The sequence below is a fragment of the Squalius cephalus genome (assembly GCF_949319135.1).
Source record: "Squalius cephalus genome assembly, chromosome: 15".
Taxonomy (NCBI): domain Eukaryota; kingdom Metazoa; phylum Chordata; class Actinopteri; order Cypriniformes; family Leuciscidae; genus Squalius; species Squalius cephalus.
The window spans coordinates 14,936,689-14,960,812 of NC_137136.1; the positions used below are offsets into that span (position 1 = coordinate 14,936,689).

The 24,124-nt window shown below is 37.5% G+C and overlaps 4 protein-coding genes across 5 annotated transcripts; 1 reads left to right on the forward strand and 3 right to left on the reverse strand.

The window, feature by feature from the left end:
• Positions 1-21: 21 nt before the first annotated feature.
• On the reverse strand, positions 22-10,158 carry crot (carnitine O-octanoyltransferase). Its single transcript, XM_079895619.1, has 17 exons — positions 10,003-10,158; positions 9,575-9,712; positions 8,591-8,715; positions 8,280-8,461; positions 7,999-8,123; positions 7,802-7,910; positions 5,424-5,517; positions 5,172-5,297; positions 4,980-5,081; positions 4,193-4,276; positions 4,005-4,112; positions 3,727-3,857; positions 3,516-3,639; positions 2,213-2,291; positions 2,029-2,122; positions 1,819-1,938; positions 22-1,666 (listed from the first exon to the last, which is right to left on the reverse strand). The coding sequence occupies exons 2-17, from the start codon at positions 9,687-9,689 to the stop codon at positions 1,546-1,548; spliced, it is 1,839 nt and encodes a 612-aa protein (XP_079751745.1). The 5' UTR covers positions 9,690-9,712; positions 10,003-10,158; the 3' UTR covers positions 22-1,545.
• An 867-nt stretch (positions 10,159-11,025) lies between these two features.
• acbd7 (acyl-CoA binding domain containing 7) lies at positions 11,026-14,254 on the reverse strand. The gene is made up of 6 exons (XM_079895623.1): positions 14,066-14,254; positions 13,877-13,976; positions 13,229-13,486; positions 12,494-12,611; positions 12,321-12,383; positions 11,026-11,356 (listed from the first exon to the last, which is right to left on the reverse strand). Exons 3-6 carry the CDS (start codon positions 13,238-13,240, stop codon positions 11,283-11,285), a joined length of 267 nt encoding a protein of 88 aa, XP_079751749.1. The 5' UTR covers positions 13,241-13,486; positions 13,877-13,976; positions 14,066-14,254; the 3' UTR covers positions 11,026-11,282.
• Positions 14,255-14,635: 381 nt separating this feature from the next.
• Positions 14,636-15,830, forward strand: rpp38 (ribonuclease P/MRP 38 subunit). 2 transcript variants are annotated; one of them, XM_079895622.1, is made up of 2 exons: positions 14,636-14,748; positions 14,873-15,830. In XM_079895622.1, exon 2 carries the CDS (start codon positions 14,891-14,893, stop codon positions 15,722-15,724), a length of 834 nt encoding a protein of 277 aa, XP_079751748.1. In that variant the 5' UTR covers positions 14,636-14,748; positions 14,873-14,890; the 3' UTR covers positions 15,725-15,830. The 2 variants fall into 2 exon arrangements, with proteins under 2 accessions (XP_079751748.1, XP_079751747.1); XM_079895621.1 differs by having other exon boundaries at positions 14,878-15,830.
• nmt2 (N-myristoyltransferase 2) lies at positions 15,824-24,085 on the reverse strand. The gene is made up of 12 exons (XM_079895620.1): positions 23,876-24,085; positions 22,993-23,110; positions 22,756-22,900; positions 21,010-21,128; positions 20,791-20,882; positions 20,570-20,686; positions 20,281-20,451; positions 20,072-20,180; positions 19,744-19,914; positions 19,483-19,650; positions 19,199-19,336; positions 15,824-17,392 (listed from the first exon to the last, which is right to left on the reverse strand). The coding sequence occupies exons 1-12, from the start codon at positions 23,986-23,988 to the stop codon at positions 17,372-17,374; spliced, it is 1,482 nt and encodes a 493-aa protein (XP_079751746.1). The 5' UTR covers positions 23,989-24,085; the 3' UTR covers positions 15,824-17,371.
• Positions 24,086-24,124: the final 39 nt, after the last annotated feature.

Sequence of the window (24,124 nt, forward strand, 5' to 3'; positions counted from 1 at the left end):
ATGAGGACTAAAAGACTATCATTATGATTTACACAAAATAACTTTATGCATTAAACAAGCAATTGGAGAGCTGGAAACTGTAAAATATTTACAATCAATGCACATATCAGAGACGTCAGTCTCAAGAATTCAAGAATGGAAAACAACCAGGCATGTTTAAGGCCATGAGTGATAAAGATAGTTTGGTCAACTAAAATTCATACACAAATACAGATTTTCACACCTTGTGAATACTTAATCAGTGGTAATGTCTGCAATAACTCTGCATGTAATTGACTATGCAATGAGTGACAAGCCAACCTGTGTCCTTGGTAATCTTGAGGGCAATTCACATTCAGATTTACATGCATGCATGACAAAACTTGTAATTCAAAATAACAAGTGGAAAAGGTTTAAGTGGAAAGGTAAAAGCCTGTAATATCTGAACCAACTGAAACGACAACTTTCAGGAACATTTATTCAATGTTTCTTAATCAAATCTACAATTTTTAACAAACAGTAAGACATTTTACATCAGCATGTATATCTTCAATATGAAAACATTCATTTATATCGAATTAGCCTTGAAGTTTGAAAAGCCACACGATAGTTACGAAAATCTTAAAATTAAGAAATGTAAAGAGGAATTATGTCTGCATTATATTTGTGCTGTTGCATTGATTGTGCACTAAAAATATTAAATCAACCCGTATATCTATTGTGCATGTAAGAGGTGAATACGAGGTCAGGATCGAGTTCCAAACTTGAGGGCCGTTTATTGCCTGTGAGTCACTAGAGAATAAAGATCAGCTTAAAAATCAAACTGCGTTGGGTTAAAGCCTCTATATAGTGGACTTAAAGGGATAGTTCACCCAGAAATTTTAATTCTGTCATCAATTACTCTTCAGTTTACCCTCAAGTTGTTCCAAACCGGTATGAGATTCCTTCATCTGTCACCAAACAGTTGACGGTAGCCATTTAAAAAAAAAAAATTCTATGGCTACATGTCAGCAATTTGATTAACAGCATTCTTCAATATATATATTTTTGTGTTCAACAGATGAAAGGGAACAACTTGAGGGTGAGTAAATGATGACGGGATGTTCATTTTTGGGTGAACTATCCCTTTAAGATGCATAAGCATCCTGTGACATTCTACAGTTTCACAGGTCGACAATTAACAGGAAGCAATACTGCTAATGTAGCATAAACGGTCAGTTAGAAATCATGCAGCACCTCAGAGCACGATTTCCTGATTTAAGTCATTCAGAGATGACTAACTGAAGGCACGTGAGAGTTTAAAGCACCTGCTGTACTAAAACTATTCCAGGTTATTTCTGAAAATCAACATCTTAAATGTCTAGTAACTTCCTGGAAGTATAAATTCTACAGTATAAATTCTGAATATGACCGAAAAAAGGAAGCATGTGAAAACCCTTTACATTTAGATTAGTCTAAAGGGAAAGTCATGCATGTGATTATCTTAGCCCTGCAGAGCTTTGCTTCCTGTCCAGAGGCAAAACTAAATAAAGTGAGGTTAAACTATACTTCCCAGAATGCTCTACTTTACAGTTGGGACAGAGTAGTGACGTGCATGATGTCATGGAAAGAGGTGCAGAGGTTCTGAAACAGGGTTTCAGCATCCGTCTCTGGATTAGATTTCCAAGCAGTGCAGGATGCAACAATTCTACAATAGGATGAGAAGCATAAGGAATTTAATTAAAACTATAATATGAAAAATAAATAAAAATTCTATAATATAAAAATAATAATACAATTTCTTGATAGAAATTATAATATATTAAATAATAAAAATTACAATAACTGGTATGAACCGACCTGTCATCACGGATGCGGTAGAAAAACCCATAACCGTGGGGTACCATGGGTGCAACCGCTCCCAGTACAGTAGTATAGCCCACTAGACTAGTAGAAAGCACAAAACTCCCCCCTCCTCCACTGTAAAACAGAGAATTTTACATTATACTGCAATAGAAATAAATCAATACACTGAAAATGAACCATTGGAATGAGAGTGTTGGGCCAGACCTTTTAGAATAGAGTGGATCTGAGTAGAGTTCAGGCACAGGAAGACCCTCCTCTTTAGCAATCAGGTACAAGCCCAGGAGGTGTCTGTCAAAGCCTGAAAAGTGCAAAGATCATTCAAACATTTGTCCCTGCCATATATGATCTATTACCCAATGTAAATATTATCACACTGGCACACACAAACCTTTTCCATCCTGTGCCTCTCCCATCAGTTTGTTGTGTTTGCTGAAGGCTGCATTTAAAGCTTGTCTTTTCTCTTCAGTCTGCATTAAAAAGACCACAAAAAAGCCTTCAAAACAAACTGAAAGGATTTAAATGTCTAGAATTCAGGGGTTGGAAGGCCTCAGCACACTTCCAAGGGATTGATTTAAAATAAGAGAAAACAAGTATTAAAATAAGCTAAAATTGTGTTCACCCCCTCAACAAATACATTTCACACAAGGACCAAGGTTCCCACAGTCTTGGAAAACCTGGATATATGAGGTATCCTAATTCTAAAAGTATGATTTCTAGACCTGAAAAAGTCCTGTAAATTGATCAAATCTCAAAACAACATTGGAATTTTAAAAAATATACATTTTTCTACTTAAGCAAAGTACTAAAATTTATGTAGGAAATTTTTTTTGAGTACAAATATTTTAAAAAATCCTTATCCAGTAAATCATGAGGTGAAACTTTATTTTGATGGTCCACTTCAGACATTCTACTAACTATACATAACTACTACGACATGTCAACTAACTCTCATTAGAGTATCAGTAGATTGTAGTTGACTGTTAGGTTAGGGTTCGTTTTTGTAGAACAAGTTGACGTATTTGCAAAGTCACTTATAGTCAGTAGAATGTCTGTTGGGGGACCATCAAAAAAAAGTGTTAGCAGATATTAAGCAAACAGTCTACTAATACTCTACAAATAGCGAATTGACATGTAGTTGCAAAGTTACTTATAGTTAGTAGAAAAGTGGACTATCGAAATAAAGTGTTACCCATCATGAATGACTGAAAGAGTTGTATTGGTTACTACTAATTTATTAGAGAAGAGTGGGATCCCTGAAGAAAATTCAGGTTTTAAAACTTATATTATATCCTAGTTTCTGTAAAAGAAAAAAAAGAAGGCAAATATACCAGAGGAAACCTATATACACAGTTAACCCCTACAATGAAATTTCTAATGTTATCCCAAACCTATATGACTTTCTTTCCTCTGTGACACACAAAAGGAGAAATTTAGCAAAATGTCTGAGCTGCACATTTCCAAACAATTCAATTTAATGATGATGAGGGCTGTCAAGCTTAAAAAAAGACATAATATTTTGATTTATTTTTCACAAATATTTTTATGATACTTTTATAGTATCTCTTTACTTTCACTGTAAGGAAAAAGATGGGTCATACAGGTTTGGAACAACATGAGGATGAATAAACGATGGCCGAATTTTCATTTTGGGGCTGAACTAACTCTGTATTTCTTTCACACAGGGCACTCACAGTGGCTGTAGGGTTCAACATGGTTCTGCACCAGTGCTGGGCCTCCACAGTGCAGGGCCTCATGGTTTCTGTGCGGCCATGGAAGAAACGGCGTGTGGTGGCCGTCTCATAACAACTACCAGGCCTGAGAGTGACAGAGAGAAAGATGTCAAACTTAGCAAGGACTGGAACGTCTTGATTATTCGATCACGTAGTAATCTAACACACTTACTTTCCGTGTAGCCTGTAATATGCTAACTGAAGAGCCAACTGTACAAATGTGTCAGGGTGAAGCTTCCTCTTCTTAATGGCTGCTTTTCCAAAGGAGGTAAAGGCGTAACTGACAACCTGCAAGTCTTTACACTGTTGATACAGACACAATTAGATGAGCGTTACTAAAAACTGTATGTTTTGTTTGCATCAATGCATTATGTGATTGTATAACAATGATTGGTTAATAGTGTGTAGAAGTCAATGAGAGTACCGTGTGTGTGTGTGTGTGTTACTTACACTTTTGTTGTACTGTTCTTTAGCCAAGGCGATGTCTCTCCTCACCCGTTCATCCACGGTGAAAATGAGTTCTTCTGGCACAGGCATCTGTCGCACAACCTCTGAACCCTGGGAGTCAATTGATGACTTCAACATGACAGTCGTGCACATAAAATGATATACACAAATATACATAAAAGTGGTCCTACCTTCCATACTCCACCACAGGCCCTCAGTTTTTGATCTACGTAGTATCCATTAGACACCAAAACCATGGCATCATATGGCGCATGCTTTAAACAAACAAATACAAACATAATGATGACAAAAATATGTGATTAGTATTCAAATTATGTATTTATATCATAGACATGTGATAAACATAGACATGGACTGCATTAATCTGATTACTGGTAACATTAAGGCTTTATTCCGACAAAAAAAATATTAGAAAAGTATGTGTTTTCTGATCATATTAATCAAAATACACCCCTTTTTAGGGTCAGCAAGATTTTTCAAATGATTTTGAAAGTCTCTTGTGCTCACAAAGACTGCCTTTATTTGATAAAAAACACAGTAATATAGTGAAATATTATTACAATTTAAAATAAAAATGTAATTTATTCATGTGATGGCAAAGCTGATTTTTCAGCATCATTACTCCAATCTTCAGTGTCACATGATCCTTCAGAAACCATTCGAATATGCTGATGGTGCTCAAGAAACATTTCTTATCATTATTATATAATTAGCTGCTTTATATATCCGAGTCAGTATTCTTTGATCAAAAGAATAGCATTTATTTGAAATAGATATTTTTGTAACAATGTAAAAGTCTTTACTGACACTTTTGCTCAATTTAATGCATCCTTGCTAAATAAAAGTATTAATTTCTCTCAAAAACAAATCTTACTGATCCAAAACTTTTGAACAATAGTGCATGTAAAAATATACATAAACTATAAAAATGCTGCCATAATCAATGATTGTATTTACATCACAGTTAGAAGCGAAGGTCCCATTAGAGAAGCAGATCAGATTGTAAGATTTATCACCCCAGCGGATCGTGGGGTCACCAGTTAATGCCAGCTGGGTCAACTATCATAAAAGAGAGAGAGAGAAATCATAATTCCATACCTGGAACAAATACAAAATCTGAGTGACATTTATGTATGTATTGTGCTCAACCTGTGTGTAGTTTTCAGGGGTGGCATAGGGCTTGGCATCATCTAGTGCCAGCACAAATAAAGAACTCTGAATGGTTTCTAGTATGGTCTTATTCACAGGATCAATGGAGATCAGATACTCCCGAGCCTGAAGAGACAGACAAGGGAAATAATGATAAGCCAGGAATATACTTGTAGATTTCAGCAGAGATTTAGAAACTGTTAATGGAACTCTGCTGAAGAATGTCAGGTGTAGTTCATTTGTCTACTGTACCTTTGCCCAGCGGGTCCTTTCCTCAGTGGTGAGAGCGCTCACTCCGTCCCCCTCAGGCTCTCCATCACAGCATTCTTTAATGTAAGTGAGCTGCCTACATGTGGAATAGCACACTACTTTACTATTTCAGCAGTTTATAGAATGCTTACTGTGTAAAATACGAAGGGCGACCTACTATACTATCATTCAAAAGTTTGGGAACGGTAAGGTTGTATAGTGTTTTTGCTCACCAAGGCTGCATTTATTTGATCAATGAAAATACTGTAAAAACAGTTCATTCAGGAAAAATCATTACAATTGTGTTTTTTAAATATATATCACAATACATTTTAAAATGTAATTTATTCCTGTGATGGTAAAGTTGGATTTTCCAGTCTTCTGTGTCACATGCTCCTTCTGTAATCATTCTAATAAGCTGATTTGGTGCTCAAGAAAAATTTCATATTATTATTGTAAGGCGGATGCCAGAAAGTCTACTCCTCGAGGAAACAAAGGACTCTCCTGAGAATTAACATATGAACACTCTCTTGCATAAGTAGAAACACCATGCGAGACGCACCACACCCTTATAGTCTCCTCATCGCCCTCTGTTCCCCCTCTTCTCTCCCTCACAGAAAACTCACTCAAAGTCTATGCAATGTTACAATAAGTAACTATACATGTTTGGTATCATTTGAAATGCGACTGATACAAAGGTCTACCAAAAAGGCAATAAAGTTTTTAAGATTTTAGAGATATCTTGCTTACAGAGGAGGGTGGGTCTTTCATGCAAATGACTTTCTGTCCTAAAAAGGTGTAAACTCTGGAGATTTGATTATTGCAAATTCCCATTGTTAGCTGACGTCTCAATTTGAAGAAGATTTCTGTCTTGGTCTGGTATTTAAGGAGATGTTGCAGGAGGCTCAGGGCGCGTTTTGTGGTCAGATCAGCCCGTAATGCTGAATCTCCTCAGAAACTCAGCCTTATGTATTTTTTCTAATGTCAGGTATGCATCTTTTACTCTTCATTCCAGAGCATTTGATGTTTTGTATTGATTATCTTTGAATGGATTATTTAATTGGCATGACACATTTACTTGACTAACAATAAATTGTTACATTTGAATTTATTTGGACTTACTCTGAAATTATTTTCTCAAGTAGATTAAGTGAAGGCTGATGTGTCCACAAATCTCTGTCAGCTCAGTAATGGACTAAAGTCCAGTTTTGAGTGGAGCATAGGGCACAGCAACTCTGATTTTAGAGCTCTGGCTAATACTTGGCACTAGATCAAGTGTACTTAGACTGTAAATGCTAAAAAGGGACAGCAAACTGCTGCTCGACCAACCTAAATAGGGTGAGTCTTACCTCTGTTTAATGTAATGATACTCTAGCTAAGTGTACATGGGAGACCATGGCATGACCAAACCGAAGCTACTATCAGAGAAGTAATATTGATCGGTTAATATCTGTAGTAGTGGTCATGACCTCTGACTAGAGACAGTGTTGTTTTAATTCAAGTGTATACAGATCTATGGGGACTAAATAAAGTATCTTAGATAGAGTAAGCGTGAATGCGACCATCTAAGGTATTAGTCAACCACCTCTGTCTAGTGACCAAAACTGACGAGTTTGTGATTGTGAGACCCGCGTTAAATAGTCGGCGCGAGGCTCTCTGTGCAACATAGATTCCTAATGAACTGGTAAAATATAAAGTAAAGAGTTAAATAGAATAATCAAATGTCTATATAAAGTATCATATTAATGATTAATAACCAAATGGCATTCCAACCTAAATTCAAGGTCGCGATAAAATAGAGTCAGATAAAAGTAAATTGGAATTAAAATACTTTGCCACACTGAAAAGACAGAATGCGCAGGAAACCTTCACCCGCTTATAGGAAACTGTCATTGGAAAGCCATGATACATATTTATAAGGATTATTTTAAGAATAAAAAGTTCAAAAGAACAGCATTTATTTTAAATAGAAATCTTTTGTAACATAAATGTTATAAATGTCTTCATTTAACGGCATCCTTGCTGAGTAACGGTATATTTGATAACGGAACATCAATATTTGCTATTGATGATACTAGTTTTTAACATCATTATTTCATCAGACCATCCAATGTTATATTGAAAATGCAAATTTGGTTGAAAATGCAAAATTCACCATTTTAATTTCCAAAATGTTAAATGAACAGAACTGGAAGAATTTAACACGTGGTCACATGACAATGGAGTAGTGTACTACTATGTGAAACATTATCATAGAATACTGGCTTACTGTTTTATTAACTAATTAAAATGAATAAAATGTTTGAAGACATATATTAAGACAGATTACACAGAAAAACAACCCAATGAATCAATGACGACAAGGATGCTTGGCTCCATACCTCAACAGCTCTGGAGGGGTGAGGATACGGCCATCACAAAGAGCATCAAATGTGAACACCCTCCCACGACACATCACTATCATGTGAGAAGGGCAGGGTCCTTCGCTCTCTACAACACGCAGAGATCACACATGCAGCATCATGTAACATACGGATGGACACGTGTATGCACACAAACAAGCATGCATATGCCTGACCTGTTTTGAAGAAGTTAAGGATGGTGTCTTTAGTGATGCCAGGCACTTTGCAGGTGCAGAAGAGCATGCGGAACTGATCCATGTCAAAGGGTATCGTTCCTGCTTTATGAACAGCCAGCCTCTCTCTGATCAATATCAGCAAATACAAACAAATATCCATATTACTTACATGATGCAGACAAAAACAAGCCATTCACAATCAGAAATATACAGAGATTAGACACTTGTGAAAATCAATTTCTACATCAACTGTTTCTTTGTTCACATAAGTGATCACATACGTGCGGATAAGGTCCCAGTACTGGAGGATGAACCACAAATTTATGCTGGACCTCTCCAGCTGTGTGCCCTCACATAGAGGCCAGCAGTGCTCCAGGTAGGCTGTAGGTCCCCCAAAATTCACATTCAGCTGAGAGGGGATGCGTACCTCTAGATATGCTGTGTCCAGCCACCAGTCCTCGAGCTGAAGAAGAAAAAACACCAGGTTAAAATAAATCTATAAGCTACACACATGAAAATACACGTCATGAATTAGTTATGCAAGTGATTCATTAGTGTGTCTCAAACAAAGCAATATAAAAAATGTGTGTACCCAGTTGCGCCTGCTCTTGGCCCTCTGCAGAAGCTTGTGGTGCAGCTGTTGTCCGATACCCTCCTCAAAGCGTTTCACAATGGCCTTTGTGGCTCCAAACTCCTCCTCAGATGCAAAAGGTTTTACTGGAGAAATAATAATAATAATAATAATAATAATAATAATAATAATAATAATAATAATATCTAATTTAATTCTGCATTTTTCCCAGCTAGGTGAACATATGTATTTTATAAAGGAAATTACCAAAAAATTGTTTCAATTTATTATTTATCTTATTTATTATTTATGTTAATTAATTTAAAAAATGTATATTTAATGTTAATGTTTCATTTAATGAAACAATACTTTGAAATCTACAGTTTTATAATGGGAATCAATGTATTTTAGTTCAAAAAAGGGCTCTGTGTTTTCTCTGGTCACACATCTGACCAACAATGAGTTGTTCATGTATAAGGCAAAAATAATAATAATACATCCTTTAAATATGACACGTACACATTATGGTAAATTATATGTCATCTTTGCTTCCTTTTTAACGGAACTTTTACACAAACCAGTGTTATTTTAGTATAATTGATATACTATTATTTTAATTGTCTTTAAATTGTATGTTTTTAAGTTGTTTTTAATATGGTTTAACGTTTATATACGTTTTTATATTTCTATATAGCTTTAATTTGTATTTCCTTTAAGTTTTAGTACTTTTCATCTAATATTTATATTTGAATAGTTTACAACAACATTAACACAGACATCATAACTGAATTTAAACAGCTCTGGTCATGTCTCCATATGTTAACATGTCATGAAATCAGTGCAGTATGCACCTTAAATACAACTCTTTTAGACCCCTCAAACTCATAAGTACATTTGGTCATAAATGTTACCAGTGAAATGAAATAGTTTGATAACACTCCCATCCCCATGTAATTACATATAATATCCAGCAGATGAGAATGCAGGCGTTGAACGAGCTCTCACCTGCATGCAGGTATTTGTGGAGTGTGTCCTGTAGAGCGGGCACAGGTAGAGGAGGGAGGCTGCTCTGAAACTGAAATGTCCGCTCTGCAGTGGACTCGAACATCTGATTATCCATTATTACTGGACTGATTATTACAACTGCGAATCAAATCAGATGAATAGTCAGAAAGGCTCATTGGCAGGATGCCCAATCATATCATATTAACACGCTTCTGCCAAATCTGTTTGTTTACTCCCCCTAGAGACGTGCACTTGACGCATTGACTTTTAATGCAGGATTTACTCTGGATTTACTGCAGTAATGCATGACTAAATCACCGAAATCACTTCATCAGGCATATAAGTTGAATAATTAAAATCTTAAATACATTATGTAGGTCATGATGAATACGCATAAGGAAAACGGAAACATTATCGAAGTGACTTACCTCAGTAAGTAAGTAATACTTTATTAATCCAGAAATGAATGTGAAGCTGCACGGGTAAAACGGTGAGTATTGATACTTTTCTGAAGAAGCTCGATGTGTTCATTCAACACTAGACCGAGAATCTGTTCCGTTACCTTTGCCCTAATTACTAGATGTGAAGTCAAAAACAATAACAATGAGGCAACCAACATGGCCAACCGCCTGAACATATTTCAAAATACAGGTTCTGCAGGAACGTGACGGCGAAGGAATGAATGACAGGTTGTGTATTTAGCTAAATAAGAAAGTTTTCTACGAACATGTTGATATAATTGCGTTATAACTGCGAATAAACGTCAGTCATTATTTAAAAAAAGTTTTTTCAAGCCATTCATTAATTCAAATATCACTAATTTGACCAAAAAAAGAATCATTTTCATTATTAAATGTAAAATTAAAATGCTTTGTTTTTAAAATAAAATTGTTTTCTATTGTTCTTATAATCTCTGGACATTTTTGAATTTAGGTACCAACTTTAATATTAAAATTGTTCGACATATTTTTGATGTACTTAAATGAAAAAGAACAACTTAAATGATCTAGACAAAAATGTCATTTCACATCACTGACTGAGATATTTAAATAAGGGATTGTATATTTTGTGTAAAATTATTATTATTTTTATTTATTTTTATTTTACTTGAGGAAAAAAAAAAGACTGATGAGGTAATTCAAATGGCAGATACTTAAAGTATTGGTTTGTTGCAAACACTACTGTTCGATTCACTCAAGAGTTTTCTGCCATTCCTGCTTATTCTCCGACTTAGCAACACTTTACAAAAGGCCTGGCCTTGCATTCGGCATGCATTCGATCCAAATGGGGTTTTGTGATGTCTGTGCTTCAGTGAGCACTGAGAAGACAAAGAAGGTTTTTGTGTAAGGGCACAACTACAGGTCCTCGAGCCTGAGATACTCAGCTAAATACTAATGAAGCAATGAAAAGATTTTGTAAGGATATTGAAAATAAAGAGGACAACATTACCATGATATTTGACAGCTTTATTCAATGACTATTTTGGACAGATGACTCAAGATTATATGCCTACATCTTTAGGTCACTCTAATTGGCAATGAGATATTATCAGGTGGTATCACTATTTGACCAGGTTATCTGTTAATCTATATTACACAAGAAAAACAGATTAAATAAAAAATAAAAAACTAGCTTATTATTTCAATTTTGCAGCTTTTAATAGTTACACTTTTATATCTAGGTAAAAATAAGGAGATGATTTTCTCCATCACATTCCATACTTTTCAATGACTTTCTTGGCCACAGAAATATAGGCATTCATGGCATCTTCTTCAGACATTCCTGTTGGAGAAAAGAGTGAAGACTATATGAATCAAGTCGTCATCAGAAACATTTGAAGGGTCTCAGATATATAACCTTAGCTGAGCAAAAATCTGAATACAATTTACATATACAAACAAGTGGAGTGTATGTGATTACTGAGCAAACTGTGCAAAGTATGACATTCTGTCTATTGCAAAATAACCTTAAAGGGATAGTTCACCCAAAAAAGAAAATTAGCCCATGATTTACTCACCCTCAAGTCATCCAAGGTGTAAATGGCATTCTTCTTTCAGACGAATACAATCGGAGTTATATAAAAAAATGTCCTGGCTCTTCCAAGCTTTATTATGGCAGTGAATAGCCGTTTCTGTTTTGAAGTCCATAAAAGTGCATCTATCCATCATAAAAGTGCTTTGCATGGCTCCGATAAAGGCCTTCTGAAGTGAAGCAATGCGTTTGTGTAAGAAAAATATCCATATTTAAAACTTAATAAAGTAAAATAACTAGCTTCCGGCCAAACGAAAATACGGATTTCACTTGTGCAACTTATGCGAGTAATGCAACGTACTGCTGATATTTACGCTACTTCCGACGTCATAAGTTGTGTAAGTTGTGCTTTAGGCGTAAGCAGACTGCGTATGGCCGTTTGGCCGGAAGCTAGGAACGTGTTAAATATAGAATTTTTTTCTTACACAAACTCATCGCTTCGCGTGTGGAGCACTTTTATCATGAATGGATGCACTTTGATGGACTTCAAAACAGAAACGGCCATTCACTGCCATAATAAAGCTTGGAAGAGCCAGGACATTTTTTAATATAACTCCGACTGTATTCGTCTGAAAGAAGAATGTCATATACATCTAGGATGACTTAAGAGTGGGTAAATCATGGGCTAATTTTAATTTTTGGGTGAACTATCTCTTTTACTGCTTGAAAATAATGAAAATGTTGACTGGAAAAAAGCAGGCTCTATATTACTTACCTTTCCTTAAATTCCATGCATCCCATTTGGCTTTCGCTGTTAGTTCGATAAATCCAGGTCTATCTACACAACACAGATCATACACATTTGCAATTATTAGATATAACTGTCAAGCTCAGAAGTATAGTTTAATAAAAAAACAAACAAACATATTTATACAACAATTGCCATACCACAATTAACGTCCCCAAAGCTAGCTTGCTTGTAGAGGCCGTACAAATCTCCCAGCTCCTTGTCTGTAGGTCTGGACTTCACTCTCTTTATATCCTCTGCATATTGCTCAAATTCACCCTATAGCCACAGACATCATGACTTCATTATTTTCCCTGCAATCCTATAATAATATAACCATGCTCTAATGTGCATCTGCTTACACCTGGAAAAAAAGCGTCACATAGTCTGACTCATTATGGCCCAGAGCACTATCTTAGTCCCTACGCATCATACATTATTCCCCGACTGTAGCTATGCAGCCTATTGTTTAGGATCACAACGAACTAACAGTTGTGCTTTCCAACATGAATGATCTTTGGGCCCATATAAACATACAGGCTATCGGTTGCCACTTGAAATAATGATCTATCAATTACAAGACTTTCAAATGGAAAAATAATTTTGGATTTGTGGATAGCCTAGGCTTCATCGCGCAACTTTTTAATACATCAAGAACGACGTAATACATTACTTAGCGCACATTAATACGCTGCAGATGAGAACACGAGGAAAATAACATTAGCTTTTGTGTATACAGCATTAGGCTATAGCAATACAGTGTTTGTAATCTTTAACTTTACCTATTATACCAGGTGCTGACTTAGAGGAATATCCAAAGGGCTTGAATTCACGCGCGTTACATAGCAACAAACGCAAGGAACGTGAAATGAAATGGAAACAGTGCAGTTAAATACCTTCAAAGTCATTTTCTTAGGCGAGTATCGTGCGGCTGGGCGCGTCAGCTAGTAAGTTACAGAATCTGAAGATGAATAGTTCACGATGACAGTGACACGGCGCGGATCTCCAGTGCGCTGGTGGGAAGCTGAGCGCTGATTGGCTGATGGAACGTCCGATGGCAAGTGGTTCTTACTGCAGAGCCAAATGACGTCCAGCTCCACCTCTCTGCACGTCGTGGGTTGAGTTCGACCCAGTTCAGCTCCACCTCTGTAGATCTAATGGGTGGAGGGATAGAGTTCTTGGGAGGGTTAGGGTGTGTTTGTTTATTCTAGCTCCACTCATTACACCCAAATTACATTCATAGAGGGGGAGCCAGACTTCACACTCCACCCATGGCTCTGCAGCAAGCAGCCTCTCTCCGAGGGTGAAACCCAATGTTTATTCCAGTTTATTCAGTTTCTCTAGTGAAACCATTACGGAAAAATGATTAATTGACCACCACCCTGATAGAACACGTAGCCTACATCTCGGAGACATCTATTTGATGTGTGTGTTTTTATCTGGAAGATGTATTTTTTCGAGTGTTTGCTCATCTGCAATACGTCTCTAAGACATATACAGTCAGATGTTAAATGGACATTTCAAAGATGTTAACGAAAACTTACCTGATGTTTATCAGATGTTTGTACACAGCATGATGCTTTTCAGATGATCTGCTCTTTAACAGAGAGAGACTGGCAGGTCACCGTTTGCAGGTTCAGCATACTTTAGATTTAAAAAAAAGTATTTTAATGGTCTTAACCATTTTAATCACAAATCAATGGTCAGGAAATTAGCAAGAATTTCACAAATACTGTAGATAAAGTAGCTTAGCATGGAATAGCCTTCCCCGACTTGCAGACAGGTTTACAGGAAGAAGTAAGTGTTGTTCCACTCATTGTTAATGGCTTCAAACATGAGTAGTTGAAAAATGTCTCCCAGTTTGTTTGAGTTTAATGTGAGACCAAATATTCATTAAAGGGTTTAAATCTGGACTCTGACGAAAGACCACGCCTGATGATCCAGATGGACTTGTTCTTAAGACACTTCCTGGTTGTCTTTGAAGTTTGGGCGGGAGCATTGTCTTGTTAAAAACCGGATCATTCCTTACATAGTTTCTATTCTATTGTGTAGCAGAGTAAATTCTATGAAAAATTGTTTAAATAGTATTCTCTTAAATTTGTTTCTAATCAGATTACATTAAAATGACATAATCATTTTTTTTAAATGACATAATTGCCTCTATTGACAATTTTAAATACATGAAAAAAAAAAAGCCTGCTGACTGTGATATCTAGCCGGTTTATGACTGAACAGCTCTGTCCTTGCAGAGAATCCGTCGCTAGATGGCAGTGTGACCGTTGAACTATTTATTGTGTGACACCACAGAAAAAGATCTTTAAAAACAACATGGCTGCGCGCAGAGAAATGTGCACACGTTGTGGAAGTGAACCCCCTTTTTACCCCGTGAAATATTGATTTCAGGTTTTTTTATTAGGTTTGTATAACATGATAATTATATATATTGGTCCATATGAAATACTATATAAAAAGAGTTGTGTTGCTGTAATTTTGCAGGCCTCTGAGTTTTATGATTATTGATGCTGAATTTCGCTTAAAAGCTCAGGTTTCCAGAAAGAATGTCTACCCCAGCGAAAGGGGCAATGAAGAAAGAAAAAAAGAAGCCCGTTCCAGTGAAAACATCTCTGATGAGCCCATACAGACCAAGCTGGAGACCACTGGGGGAAAAGAGAGACAAGAATTTCATCCTGAACATGCTGAAAGACAAAATATCCACTATTGGGCTTCAGAAACAACGTGTCAATAGGTTTCGCGAGTGGGGAAGCAGAAGGAGGACAAGAAAAAAGGCATCAAATCCCATGGAGGATCCAAAACTGGCTCCTGAACCCGCAGAGACTGTACAAACCCTCTCTAAGCCCACCGAACCGTGCTGGACCAACCCGGCCGTGAGGAAACAGCTGGCCATTGGCATCAATGAGGTCACCAAGGGTTTGGAGAGGAATGAGCTGAGTTTGGTGCTCGTGTGTGATTCGGTCAGGCCAGCACACATGACGTGGCATTTAATCCCGCTGAGTAATACGAGGTCGGTGCCCGCCTGTCAGGTGCCCGGTCTGAGCGACAGCCTCTCGGGGCTGCTGGGTCTCAAGTGCGTTCTGGCGCTGGGATTCAAACGCGGTGCCGAGGCGTTCGAGGATGTGGTCCGCGCGATCACGCCCGTGGTTCCGCCGTTCAACGTAGATTGGATTCCGACGGAATCAACACCGAAAGCCGAAGAAAGGCACACTGATACAGAAAAGGGACTGAAGAGGAAATTAGAAGATATATCGGATGAAGCCAGTGACCCCTCTCCTTTAATCCTCCAGCCTCTGAAAGTGAGGAAAACCATCCCGAATCCCACAAAAATTAGAAAGCCGAAAAAGAAAGGAAAGCAAAAGTTCTCATCAAGTGTTTAGCATGATTACTATTTAGGTTGTTTGGACACATTTTAAGTGTTTAGTTATTTACAAAAGTGATGGTTATGGAGAGGGAAAAGACCCAAGTGGATTGTTTTTGGATGCTTTTATTCAGTCAAATATCCATGCTGGTATACCTTGATGTATATTTTTGACAATTAATTATTTGGGTGGACTGTCATGTTTGACATGGTGCTGGTACGTATTCCCATTAGTTCCAACCTGCAATGGAGTTCAATAAAAATACTGTCTTCAGGAAGAGAAAGCCGGTCATTTAAAACTACACAATTTGACATTTAAAAAAACAACCTCTCTGAAACAAGGCAAGTACTTTGGGTGCTCTCGCCTTAACCCATAAGTTTTAAACCATACAGATTGGGGGAAAAAAAGTTTCATGCTCATTTCATACAGCAAGCCTTAGAAAAAAAACATACACAAAAGTGCCCTGAATGTTATTGAACGAAACCACTGGTTAAAATGTGGGACTTTGAGAGAAGTACCTTTCTTTTTAAGCATGTCTGAACGTGCGCTTATTTAAAAGCATATTGTAGATTCAGATACATTAAAGCAAACCATGACAAGATAAGCTGTAGTAACACAAAAGAACTCCTGCTATATAATAATGTTGTTCACATTTCATTACGTCCCACCAGTGATTGTAACTGAACAGCGAGCAAAAACTCCTTGTGCTTAAGTATAGCAAAATTACCAGAGCCTGATTGCAAATGCACCACTTGAATGAGGTTATGGTCTCACTGCAAAGAATACTGACAGCATTAAAAAAAAAAAAAAAAAAATCAACAATAAAACGGAACATGTAGCTTAAATACAATCCTAAATATCAGAATTGTTTTACTAAAATTATAATTTAAAAACACTTAGATGGTAAAGAACAGAAACGGGTGGGAAAAGCTACTAAAGATGTGACAATCATGTCTTCATAAAACAAAATGTAATTAAATTCACATTGAAAATTCTAACTGTTTCTTTTGGACACACAAAACCTAAATAAAAAAATGCACCTCAGAGCAAACTGGCCGTTTTATAAACAAATTAATGTTGTGCTTCGAAATGCAATACATTCTTCCACATGTGTAACCATTTACGCTCCCCCCTCCCACACACAGCAGGAACATATACGAACGGTATATGACTTCAAAGGCAGCTCCATAGAAAAGACTTTGGATTTCGACCCCCGTTCCTGTTCCGTTGTAAACCTCACAACACATAATAAATATCTGGCATTAAATGTACAGCTTGCTAATTCACACAAATGTATCAACACTCCTTCATAATACAGAACAAAAAGACAAAAACCATGGGATTAAACATGTTCTGCGAGAGGATACAGATTGTTTGTTAAGGAAAATAAATGAACACTACATGTATGTGTGTGTGTGTGTGTATACAGCTTGCGGATGTGTTTGACCTTGATAAATGTTTCTCACATTCTCAGAAAGAGAGTCAAAGACAAAGAGAAAGGAGGGGAGACCCCTCAATAACTGGAACAAGACCTAAGAGAGCTGCACAACATAACTCATTCACTTTGAATGGATGTCAGTTTTTCCTCTTTATATAGACTACGTCCAAGTCTGAGAATTCGAGATGGACCTCTGAATCAGTCGGCATCCAATGCGAAGCAGCCAGTTACTGTAAAACAAGGCCAACCTGGGGGAGGATGGAGAAGTCAATTAAAACACACTCCAATACTGTTTCTGACAACTAATTACCATCATGTATTCGAAACATTTATATGGCTATTTTAATCTCAGTAAAATTGGATGATGGAGCACTAAAACACTGAAATAAATTTTTTTTTTTTGATCTACAAGGTAGTTTCTTATAATTAGTATATTATAATTATATGTATATATAGTTTTATTTAGTGGGAGAAAGAGTTAAGAGGCATCAAAGCTGGGATTTAAATGGTTCATGTTCTTTTGACATATAAGAGGTCTCTCTACTTTATTAAAACATGCTGCAAGTTTCTTAGCTTAAAACGTCCTCCTCATTATAAACAAAGCATTTAAAGCTCCAAAAACGGCTTGTTTTGATATTGCGGGATCTGGGCGTCACATCGGCAAATAAATTTGCATACAAACTGCCTCCAGAGCAAGACATTGACGAATAGTTATACATCATCGCACCATTGGCATTAAAGGAGAACTTGGTAACTTTTTTAACTTAATAAAACTGTCTAGAAATCATTTGGATGGTTAAACAACCTGTTCTGGTGATATTGGTGACTTTCCCTGCTCCCCCCAGCGTTCCCAGGCGGAAAACCAACCTTGCAACTTGGGGACTACCGTCCCGGCAAGATAGAAATTGGAAGTCTCGTGAGAAGCGAGAACGAGCGCGAAACACGAATTGCTTTACGGCAATTCGACATAAACACAAACGCATGTATGATGTATTACCAGATTACCCACCTCGGTAGACATAGCTCCACACGATACAGTTGGCTTGCTCCGATCAAAACAAACGCACATGAGCAGCGGTAGAGAGGGGGAGGAGGCCACCGCAAGTGAGTTTTTTACGACCGTGTTGTGAAATATACGTCCCCCCACAGCTGTAGGGGGAGCTCGTGGGGAAAACATGCGAAACAAAAGGGAAAATCAGCGAAGAAGTGACTAGAGTTCGCTAGAGTTGCCGAGTTCTCCTTTAAATCATTTAGCGGGTGACACTTCCCTACACTTGATGTGAGCACTGCGTCATTTCAAAAGCAAACAGAACCTACTATAATCACTGATGCTGTCTACACTGAATACAATATACAGATGAGCGTTCAGTTTTCTGACATAGGCTACTCCACGTGCTTGAGTGTCGACAACAAAACAAATGGAAGAGTGAAAGAACGCTCGCTTTGATGCATCCAGTTTAAACAGCTCGTTTGCGTCTCTGTACAGATTTCAGAAGGATCCCAGCGTTGGAAACAAGTGGATAGTTTATTTAAAGGGCGCCCTGAATCGCGTCGGAGGATTATAGGTTTGTTCGAAGCATTTTGTTTTGTAAGGCACAGTGTAATGGAGAGTTCACAAAGAAACTTTTGTTGAAAGATGAAGCAGCCAACTGTATTGGATCTGACAGCAGCTGCAACACAAACCGCAAGTAAATGATTTCATAATATTTTGTCTGTAAATTACAGTTTTATATAAATAATGTTTTCAAAACTTTTACTCACATGCAATAGCGAGTGGACTGTTTCCTATGCAATGGCGTTAGCCAATCATAACAGTGGCCATTTACTGGCAAGCCTTAAAGGAGCCGTCCCTTAAAAACGGATCATTTCAGACAGAGGGCCAGAACGAAGGTTAAAAATAATTTCCCCGCATTTTTTAAAAATTAATTTATACAAATTAATATTATTACAAGAAAACCTCAAGGAACATTAAAATAAAAAAAAATAAAAAAAAGCTATGACCCCTTTAAAAGATAATAATAACAAAACAAAAAAACTATTTATATCAATCTTACTTTCTCTGGGTCCATGGGAGGGCATTTCCAGTTGTACAGGTAATACTGCAGGTTACCATCACCAATCCCAAACTTGAGCTTTTCCAAGAAAGTCTTATTGTCCATTAGATCCAGCGCATTAAAAACATCAAAACCTTTCTGTCGCCCCGAAACATCCCGGAAAACAAAGGGAAAAAGAAATAGAATATATGAAGACACAATTTAACGACAAATCATTAGTAATCATCCATTAAGAACACAATCAAATAACTGTGTTCTGATGTTTTGTCGTGTTGTGATCATACCAGTTTGGCTAGGATAAGAGCATCATTCATCAGGTCTATGAGCGGCGTCTCTGTATGGACATTGTAAAAGGAATAAGCGGCCTTCAGACTTTTGTGCAGTGGATGATGCATCACTGTAGATGGCAGGGTGTAGAAACTGATGAAGTCTGTTAGCATCCCATCAGAACCCTTTGAAGGAAGCAGAGTCAGTACAAGAATATGAAGTTAAAGCAGAGTAGTAAATTGTGAACAGCACGTAGAGATGAATGTTCCAGCTGGTACCTCGACTACATAAGTGTCAATGATGTTCTCCTGCGGTAGGAACCAGTGCTTCACCTCCTCTTCCCCCATGACAGGGCCCAAGTGGAACCGGCTCAGGTATTTCTGCAGCAATGCTGTCACCTGCTTCAAATCCCCCTCTCCCATCGACCTCAAACCAGGGGTACGAGTGCTCTAAAAAAAAATACAGAACGAAATCAGAGAATAACATTTAAAGGGGGAAAAAAAGCATATGGGTTTGGAACAACTTTCATTTCTAGATGCACTTTCCATTAGTGTTCTTCTTGAATAAGGGCCAGGATTTTTATTTTGAAATGACAAAAATGTTTACATCAGGTAATCTGTAGAGCTTCATTGTCCGTTGTAGTGTCATGTTTCTGCTGAGGTGGGAAAACTTAACCTCCACAAGCTTCCTGGGGTTTAGAGAGCGATGCCAGTATCTGTAAAGATACAGATATAAACAGGTTCAATCTCACAGAAGTGCTTCTAATAACATAAATGGATTATTTAGTGTTGTAGCAATCCAGCTGGATTTGGTACCTGCATGTAGAAACAGGTTTGGGCAGAACAACACCAGCAGTGTACACAGCTTGGAAAATTCCCTCTAAATTGACCCGCCGCGTGATCTCTCGGATTAGTACAGGAGCGACACGCTTTGAGCGCAATTTTTTATGCACACACAGGAAGTTAATCTCCACCATCCTCTTCAACCTTTGGATGCAAAGAGAATTAGTGCTCTAGTGAGGTTTGGAACAATGAACAACTCTCAGAATTTACAAACAGAAATGGTTTAAAAGTTGGCATTGATGTCATGTGGTAACATACTCACGTGTCATAGATGTGGATGTCTGCAGGAATGGCACTGATGAACCCAACCAGCTTCTTATTGGATGAGACCCTGACACCACAGTGCCACTGGGGCAGCCAACCCGGCGGACGTAACGCCCTTACAATGAAAGAGATCGACATTACACTTGCAGCAAAGCATTACATTAAAGGCATCATCTCAGATGGGCAGAATATAATGCAAACCATCAAACAAGCACTTACCATTTCAGAAAGTTAGGAGAATAGTCAAATCTAAACATGTTGTCATCATCCTCAACATAATTTTCATTCAGCAAAGTGTATAATTCCTTCAGCTACAAGGCAGAAAAGAGAAATGATCATGATGTTGTATGCATAGGACTATTTTATATCTCAATGAATAGCAAAAGCACAGTATAAACACTTTATACACTGACATTCAGTCAGTCATTTCACACATACCACTTCAGCATTGCTAAGGTCCAGTGTGTCCCACATAAAGCCCTGTGGGAGGGAATATGGCTCTTGTCTGATATTTTCTTTATCTGGCTCAATTGGTCCATGAGTAGTCACCACCTCATCTGCAAAAAACAGAGGGAGCTCTTTAAGGCTGTGTTTACACTGCAAGTCTTAATGCACAGATCTGATCTTTTGACCATATCCGATTTTTTGTCCCACCTGTTTATATTCACTTTAGACCTGACTGGTATCCGATATCTGAGTTTACATTAATCCCCGCTCAAAATGATTCTGTTGGTGATCTCTTTACTATGCAACATGGTTGACCCTCGATTTTTGAATGGCCATACTAAAATTATTTTTTAATTCAGATTTTAAATAATTAAATTTGATAGTTCAGGCCAATTTTATAATTCAGGCCATGATTATTTTCTAGACTGGATAAGTTAAAAGCTGTCATGGATGTTTGTAGTGCGAAATCTGACTGAATGGATATAGACAAGAAAATAAGGGTAATTTTGTTATTTTAGTAGTGCTGTACGATTTTTTTTATTTATTTGAATAAATTCAAAGCTGTGAGTTTTAGGGCATAATACGGCATTAAAAAGCCATCTTTGTGGCCCAGTGTGTTGCCCTCGCCTTGTGGTGGCTTGGAATTCCAAGGGGAAACGGATATGTGTGTTTAGACGTAAGTCAGATGTCCAGACATCGCATATGTACCGGATTTTTGTGTTTACACGTGTGCAAAAAATGCCAATCTGTTTCAGATGAGAGTAAAAAAATCTGATTTTTGTGCCAGTGTAAATGCAGCCCAAGTCTTTCAGTGTTGTTTATCCATGTAGATATAATATATGACAAAGCAGGGATTCCCACATTTAGTTAATATTTCAATAACACATTCACACGTTTATGGTTCTGTGAAGTTGGTTAATGGTCACATGACATGCAGGTAAACAAATAAATAATTTCATCTTTTATTAGTAAGTTTTTCGTTTGATTATTTTCATTTTAAATTAATCATTAAACCAGGGGTTTAACCCCCCTCCCTTCCTTTGGGAAACTCATGTAAAGGACAATGAATAATCAACTGTTTATCATCACAAAATATATCCCTCCAGGATGATCATTAATGTATCAACCTCAAGAAAGATAATGTATCTACTCAAGAAACATAATATAAAACATTTCTATTTCAAATAAATGAATAAACTTTCTATTCACAAAAAAATTCTGAAAAAATATATCACAGTTTCTATAAAAACTCTTCGCAACAAAAATTGTTTTCAACATTGATAATAAAACATGTTTCTTGAGTAGAAAATCAGCATATTATAATGATTTTTGAAAGAGCATGTAACAAAGAAGGCTGGAGTAATGATGCTGAAAATACAGCTTTGCATCACAGGAAAAAATTACATTTTACAATATATTCAAATAGAAAACAGTTATTTTAAATTGTAATATTTCACAATACAACCTGTACTTTTGATAAAATAAAATCAGCCTTGTTAAGCATAAGAGAAAAAAGAAGAAGAAAGAACTTATCGACCCCAAACTTTTGAATGATTGTGTAACTAGACATCTTGTGCTTGTGCTTTCATTCGTGATGCTGAGGTTCAAGTTGAATTGTTTGTTGAATACAACACTGTTTAAGGCTTAACGTAAGATTCTGTTCTGTTTTGAGTTTGCCAAGTTTCTTACATTTGCAATGTTGCAATCAAACACGTGCAAAGGTGACGTATGACTCACTGAGTTTGGGCACGGGTTGAGTGTCCCAGAACTGGTACTTGTGCTTTGTGGCCTCGTCTATGTTTTTGGCTGGACCTTGACAGGTGGACAGGAGCTCCATAGCTCTCTGAATGTCCTGCAGTTTCTGCATGGGAATGGCAGGGTTCTGTGACAGGAACAGAGTGAAATCAGCTTTTTATTTTTTAATAAAACAACCCTTTGACGTTACAAAGTCAGTGCATTATACAAAGCAGAAACCTTGATCTCCTGAGAATCAGAGGCAGAGTCAGACTTGGTTCCTCCTGAGCTTGGCTTCTCCTTCTTTCTCTTCTGTTTCTTCTTTTTCTTCTTTGCACCAAGATCACCCCCAGGACTCCTTAACAAAATAACACCTTTCAAATGCCAGATAAACCTTACTAGCAATGCATACAACCGTTTCTAAGATTCAAAGACGAGCATGACAGGTGAAAGTGTCATGTGTGCTATAACAATAGCCTGGAGGGTGAGTGTCAGAGAGAAAAAAAACTAAATTAAACTAAACACAAGTGTCAGTCTGTTCATGAAAGCATGTCAAACTTTATGGGGATTCCTGAAAGATGTTAGTCTGCCTGACAACAACAGACCCGTTATCATCACCCTCGGTCCTTGAGCTGACAAAGATGCTCGACTGCAATGCTGCTGCTCAGCTCATAAAGAGGATCAAGCGTGTTCGTATTGTTCAGAGATGAAGACACACTAATGAAACCAGGCGCATGATTTCCACTGCCATTGTGTAAATATGAACTACAGTGGCGACTTAAAAACCACACAGACTAACAAATGTGTTCAGAAATATAGTGAAGAAGATACTGGAGGACTTGTCTGACATTAATATCTAGCTAGCTAGAGCTAACTACTTTGATTCAAACGCAGCATAAAGTAAATATCGAGATTTATCTATGCTATTTTAAATGTGTATATATAGCGCTTTATATCCATTACACAACTAACGAGCTATTATGTTAGCAGACTGGTTTGAAATACAGTAATTCTCCTCCTGGATACCTGGCTGCTAAGCTAGCCGTTTGTTTACATCTCTGGAGCAGTTAAACGGTAACGGCTTGCCGAGGCTAATCCTCGCGGCTCTCCAGCGCGTGCTCACCCCTGCATGTGCTCATTTTCCTCCTCGTTGTCTCCGTCGATGCCGCAGGTGTCCTGGTCGTCAAGCTCCAGGCTCTGCTGGCTGGCCGCGGACTCGCTGTCCTCCGCCATCATGGATGAATCTGCTGCAAATCCTCACGACAGAACTACTTAATAAAAACCACGGAAAACAGCACCGTCTACCGATTACTGCCACTACCAGCTCGTGAGAGTGGAAATGGAAACGAGGATAGGCTAACGTGATAATATG